Source organism: Montipora capricornis, chromosome 10, assembly GCF_036669925.1.
Source record: "Montipora capricornis isolate CH-2021 chromosome 10, ASM3666992v2, whole genome shotgun sequence".
NCBI lineage: Eukaryota > Metazoa > Cnidaria > Anthozoa > Scleractinia > Acroporidae > Montipora > Montipora capricornis.
Window position 1 is genome coordinate 19,034,168 of NC_090892.1, and position 6,456 is coordinate 19,040,623.

A 6,456-nucleotide genomic window follows, 5' to 3' on the forward strand; every position below is an offset into this window, starting at 1 on the left:
TCTATTGGGCAGTTCAAACGCACAATCAAGCAAGTATCTGACCTATCGGATTCCCACACGGCAATCATGTAAAACAGTTGTAAAGCGTTTTTTCACTTTTTTTTTGCTTACTTACTTATGTTAATGAGTTATTTCTAGAAATAGTTTTCCAATTACAAGGTTTTTCGTCCGCGAGTCTCTGGCAAAACATTATTCTATGAGTCTTACTTATCGATTCTAAAAGATCTTTCAAACCATTTAATTAATTGCAGACAAAGAAAATTATTCATATTGATTGTCTTTTGTTTACCATCACAGTTTTTTAAAGGAGAACGGAAGGCTAGGAGTTGCATTTTATATGGGAACTTAAAACTACTGAAATAGCTTAGATTTGTAGTAAAAAACAAAAAAAAGTGAATTTTGGTCATTTTTTTCCAAATTGAACGTCCGCCATTTCGGACATCTCTTCTTTCGGTTACTTCCATAATAGGAATGCCCGCAGCCATGTTGTGACGTCACGGCGCACAAGCATTTTTTTCATGTCAACAAAATTTGTACAGAATCTTGTGTCAGGTTGAAACTGAATTTAGCTTCGATTATGGCTGAGATCGAGCCTTATTCTTTTGAACCTATGCGACACAGTTCGGAGTCAGAGGAAGACGATGTTCACTAGAGTCAAGACGAGCGCTAAGGTTCCCGCGTGCGTGAGTGAAAACTCGATCAATCAACTCAGCCTTGCTTTCACTTATCTTAAGTCCTTTTTGCTTTAGATACATTTTCAGCTGCATTTTGGTAAGCGCTTTTACATCTTTTTTTGATTGTCCAAGAAATAAACGGAAGAGTGTACCTTTGTATTTACCATACTTTAATATGAGATCTTTTCAGAATTCCAGAAGCTTTGTTGGAGAAACTGACAATATATACTATTCAGGAATTCCTGTCTGATTGAAATTAAGACCTCAAATCCTAAAATATGATGTCACAGTTGAAATTACAATAAAATCTTAACAAAGGGCCTCAGAGAATAAAAATAAGTCAACTAAACGCTTACAAATGTTACCGTTCCTAACTAGCCTTACCGACAAAAGAAGGCTGTTCTACAAGAAGTCTAGATCTGGGGCTGCAACCATAAACGCGCGATCACCCGTAGTTTTTTTCGTTCTGAACCACGGACTAGCTAGCAATATACCATTGTCGATTGATAGTGTGAGGCCGGTAAGATTGAAACTAGATTCATACGATAGCTAGGAGCCTAACTCTTAAGTATCTTCATTTTAGTAAGAAAATTCTCTTAAATCTATAGTCAAACGCACTGGTATCCAATGAAGTTCCCGCAGCAAGGGGGTAATATGTAATACTCAGGCGCGCAGTAAACTAATCCTGCACTTGTATTCACAACTCTTTGAAGTTTCCTAACTTGATACTCAGAAATACCATATAATAAGCTATAACAATAGTCCAGCCTACTTGTAATGAAAGCGTGGACAAGCCTTTCAGTGGATTCACGTGCACACGAAACAAGTACTTTCTAATATGCCGGATATTGTACAGGCAATAAGAAGCACTACTACAAACCTTAGTTTCATGAGTGGACATGTCCAGATGAGAATCAAACCAAGCGCCCAAGTTGCGCACTGAAGAGATGGGAGTTACCTCGGCTTGATCAACCTTAATCTTGTCAACAGACACCTCCTCATCCCCTCTCAGGGGGGCTATTTACGTTTTATCGTATCCTCAGACACAATGCGTAGGTGTTTTGATCACAGCTTACCCTTTTAAATCAAACAGATCAATCGTCCTTACTTATGATTCAGAGTCTACTGAAGGACAAAAGTATATAACTTCAATCGGTCACATGAATAATAGTCATGACTCGGCGCTTGTTAAAACCATCTCAAGAAGTAGTTGCTCGTTTTGTAACGTCCCTGCTACGCACGAACCGTAGTTAAATTACCGTAACCATACTTCAACATCTCCCTTCCCCTCGGCATCATTTCTACTATTTAGTTAAAGGTAAAGGTCTCTGTTACGAGTCTAGGAAGGCCCATCAGGCCGGCGCTTATCTCCGGTTTCCGTAGCATGACGCGACTAGGAGTATTTATGCTCCCCTCTAGATGGGATGCTAGTCCATCTCAGGGTTACCCCCAGCATTACGCCGGTACCCATTTATAAACCTGGGTTTATAAATCATTTATAACTCTAACCCTAATCCTTAGAGGCACCGTGAGAGTAAAGTGTCTTGCCCAAGAACACAACACAATGTCCTCGGCCAGGCCCCGAACCCGGACCACTCGATCCGGGCGGACTAACCATGAGGCCACCGTGGCTCCCCCACTATTTAGTTAAACTAGTTTATAATTAAAGGCCATTTAAAAGAGCTCAAAACAGTCTTTCTTTTAAAGACGAGGCAAAATGCCGAATGTTTGTGATTATAATCTCATTAGTGTTATTTGTCATATTAAGAATATAAGAGATTACTTCAACTCCCTCTCTCTTTGAAAAGAGATCTGTGAAGTTAACCTTTCGTGTTCTTTTAGTTTTTATACCTCATACAATTAGCCAGGAAACAATTGTTTTAAATATATTAAAGCGACCTCTTACAACACATTAACTTTGAAAATTGTTTCCAACAAGGACTGATTGAAAGCTGAGCATCGCTGATCATGGCGACTGGTCCGGAATACACCAAGGAACAGCTGAATTACTTCAGGATCTGCTACATCACCACAAACGTAATACCTGAGGGTCTTCGGACAATCTTTAAACAACAGTGGGACAATCGCTACAAGACGACACTGGGAGAATGGAAAGACAACCCCCAGAATGGACTGAACTTCAAAAACCAGGAGTTGCCACGAACCCAAGCAAGAAATGCAAAGCTTTTAGCAACCATAGTTGTTGGAAACAGAGCAGAATGGGACTGCACCATGCTCTTTTACGCTATCCTTTACTCCGATTGTATCGGGAGCACTCTAAACGCCACGATTGAATCAAACGTGGATGCTCTAAGAATTTTTCGTAATCAACACTTCGCTCATTTGCCACAGGGTCAGCTCACAAAGCTAGAGTTCCAAAATGCCATAGGAAAAGTCGCGGCGGCATTTCTGGCACTTGGCCTGTCCGATGTGAACATTAAGGACATTAGAAACCAAACGAGTTTTCCAACAAACGAGTTGACCAAAGTACTCCAACAAGTTAAAGATCTGGAAGACGAACTAAAAGAAACAGAACAGAATCGAAAAGTCCTTCAAGAGCAGTTGCAGAGTGACGCTCCTCCATTTTGTGTTCTCCCTCCCAAGCCATCACACGAAATTGCTGGACGAGATTGTGAGGTGGAAGAAATAGCTCAAAAGGGAAAACGACTAAAGGAAGCCAACGAAAACCATTTGAGTTACCTGTACATCTCAGGAAACTCGGGAAGCGGCAAATCTCAGTTGAGCGCTCTCGTTGCGGAGAAATGGTTTGAGGAAGAAACAAAGGTCGCAAACATGAAGGCATTTGTAATGACTCTAAATGCGCAAAACCTCGATTCAGTCTTCGAGTCTTATGTTTCTTTTGCTCGAAATCTTAAATGTCCGGAAGATGCAGTGTTGCAGAATCTTAAAAATAAAGATATGGAAACAAAGGAGAAGATCACAAACATAAAGTCCTTAGTTAGTACCAAAGTGGAGCTTTACTGTTCCTGGCTGTTGATAGTGGACAACGTCGTGAGTTTACATGAAATAAGTTGTCATTTGCCAGAAAGGGGAAGTACGAAATGGCGTAACGGTCAAGTGTTAATAACATCCCAAGACACCGCTGCTATACCTTCAGAAACGTCTTTCATTCATCACATATCTGTGAGCAAGGGCATGAGGTTATATGACGCGATTTCTTTATTAATCTCCATCTCTGGCATCGATAACGATGACACCGCAAACGAAGTTGTGCAGGCATTAGATTATCAACCCCTTGCCTTAGCAAGCGCCGCCACGTTTGTCCAACAAGTACGAGAAACCAAATCATCCTCTAACTTTGGCTGGAAAGATTATCTACAGAAGCTTTCCAAAGGTCAGCGCGCTAACACTGAGGCCTTCCTTGCCAAATCAAATCCAAGCTATCCAAACTCCATGACCGCCGCGATATCATTGGCTGTTGACCGTGTGATGTCATCTGATAAGGTTTTAAATCACGCATTCCATTTCATTTCTTTCTGTGCTCAGCAACCATTAAACCTGGAACTTTTGATCAACTACGTTCTGAATTTCCAGAACAAAAACGATAGTAGCGCAGCAGACGAACTTAATGATGCAGATATTGTTGGTTTGAGGATTCGAAAAAGCTCACTGTTTTTACTTGAAGAAGACGGCAGTGACGTCTTCGTTCGCGTTCATCGGATTGTGAGAGATGTTATCCAAAGAAAAATTGCTGAGGAATATTTGAAAACTGAGAACTTTAAAGTTCTTGATGGGGCTATTACGTCTTTTTACCAATTTGCAGTTGATAAAAGTCTCCTTAGTTTAGATTCCGTCACTAAAAGCTTGCACTTAATACCGCATTTAAGATGCCTAATGACCGAAATTGTAAATGCTATGGATGCAGGAGACATATCTAAGCTTGGGAAAAGTAATAATTTAAGCGTGAAATATTATCCACATTATTTTATCACATTGGGAAATATCTGTCTTTTTCATTGTGATTATAGTACAGCCAAAACATTTGGCATTCAGGCACTTAATTTGAGTAACCATAACGATGTTTTTGAAGGAGAGGTCGAAAAAGCCAATGACCAGCCTGGTTCTCAATGTGTCGATGTCGCAACATGTTTTGACTATTTGGGTGCTGTACTAAGAAAACAGGGTGATGTTTCTGAAGAAAAAGATTATTGTGAGCGTGCTCTTGCTATTCGCGAAGAAAAGCTTGGTTCTCAGCATATCGATGTCGCAACAACTTTTAACAATTTGGGTAATGTACTTTGTGCCCAACGTGACCTGGAACAAGCAAAAGATTATTATGAGCGTGCTCTTGCTATTACCGAAGAAAAGCTTGGTTCTCAGCATATCGATGTCGCAAACATTTTTAGCAATTTGGGTTGTGTACTTATGGATCAAGGTGACCTGGAAAGAGCAAAAGATTATCATGAACGTGCTCTTGCTATTCACGAAGAAAAGCTTGGTTCTCTGCATATCGATGTCGCAACAACTTTTAACAATTTGGGTAATGTACTTTGTGCCCAAGGCGACCTGGAACAAGCAAGAGAGTATCATGAGCGTGCCCTTGCTATTACCGAAGAAAAGCTTGGTTCTCAGCATATCGATGTCGCAACCACTTTTAACAATTTGGGTAATGTACTTCGTGCCCAAGGTGACCTGGAACAAGCAAGAGAGTATCATGAGCGTGCTCTTGCTATTACCGAAGAAAAGCTTGGTTCTCGGCATATCGCTGTCGCAACAACTGTAAACAATTTGGGTAATGTACTTTCTGATCAAGGTGACCTGGAACAAGCAAAAGATTATTATGAGCGTGCTCTTGCTATTACCGAAGAAAAGCTTGGTTCTCAGCATATCGATGTCGCAACAACTTTTAACAATTTGGGTTGTGTACTTCGTGCCCAAGGTGACCTGGAACAAGCAAGAGAGTATCATGAGCGTGCTCTTGCTATTCGTGAAGAAAAGTTTGGTTCTCGGCATTGTTGCAATGTTTTATGACTGGATGTAATACTGTACGCTACAACCAAGGTGACCTAAGACAAGAAAAAGTGTACGATTAAGAATGGAAGCGCAGCCAGGATGAGACCCAGTGTGGTTTATAAAGTACCCTGTGTCGATTGTGATTGGTGTTATATAGGTGAAACTTGCCGTTGTCTTGAAACCCGCAAGAAAGAACACGTTAGGAGTGTAAAAACATGTGTTAATGGGTCACACATTGCGAAACATGCGTGGTCTTTCGGTCATCGCATTGATTTCAATCATTCTCGAGTTATCGACAAAGGCTCTTTTCGTATTAGAAAAACTCTAGAGGGCTTGCACACCTCTGCTACCAAGCATGCTGACAATAACTCTAAGCCGATTCCTAATCATTATAGCATTCTTTAGCCACCTTTTTTCATACTTTTACTCTGTTCTTTGTGTTACTTTTATCTCGCCTTTTCTGTGTATATTTTACTAATTTACATTCAATGTTTTATCCGTGGAAGGCTGTAGATCGAAAGCCGAAAGCTTATATTCCTTTCCAAAATTTTTAGCGAGAGAACGTTTTTTATTGTATTTTAATAAGAAAAAGAGTATTTTGATTTCGTCTTCACCCTCTTTCTGAGCGGCGCCGTGTCTCCCGCTGAACTATCTAAAGTTGCATCTTTTTTAAGGCTTCTCTTATTTGCGTCATGGAATTGATAATACTTAGAAATTGCAAATTCCTAGGACCAAACCATGCCTATTCGCAAGGAAAATGTGTAGTACATCATAAAAGCAGTTAATCCTAAATTACTAGAGAGCTGGA

General features: G+C 40.3%; 1 protein-coding gene across 1 annotated transcript; it reads left to right on the top strand.

Moving 5' to 3' along the window:
• The first annotated feature begins 2,642 nt into the window (after positions 1–2,642).
• Positions 2,643–5,666, top strand: LOC138018663 (uncharacterized). The gene has a single exon (XM_068865351.1). The coding sequence runs from the start codon at positions 2,643–2,645 to the stop codon at positions 5,664–5,666; it is 3,024 nt and encodes a 1,007-aa protein (XP_068721452.1).
• The last annotated feature ends 790 nt before the right edge of the window (positions 5,667–6,456 follow it).

Excerpts from the sequence above, each read along its gene's own strand:
- LOC138018663 (XM_068865351.1), top strand. The coding sequence starts at position 2,643 with ATGGCGACTGGTCCGGAATACACCAAGGAACAGCTGAATTACTTCAGG.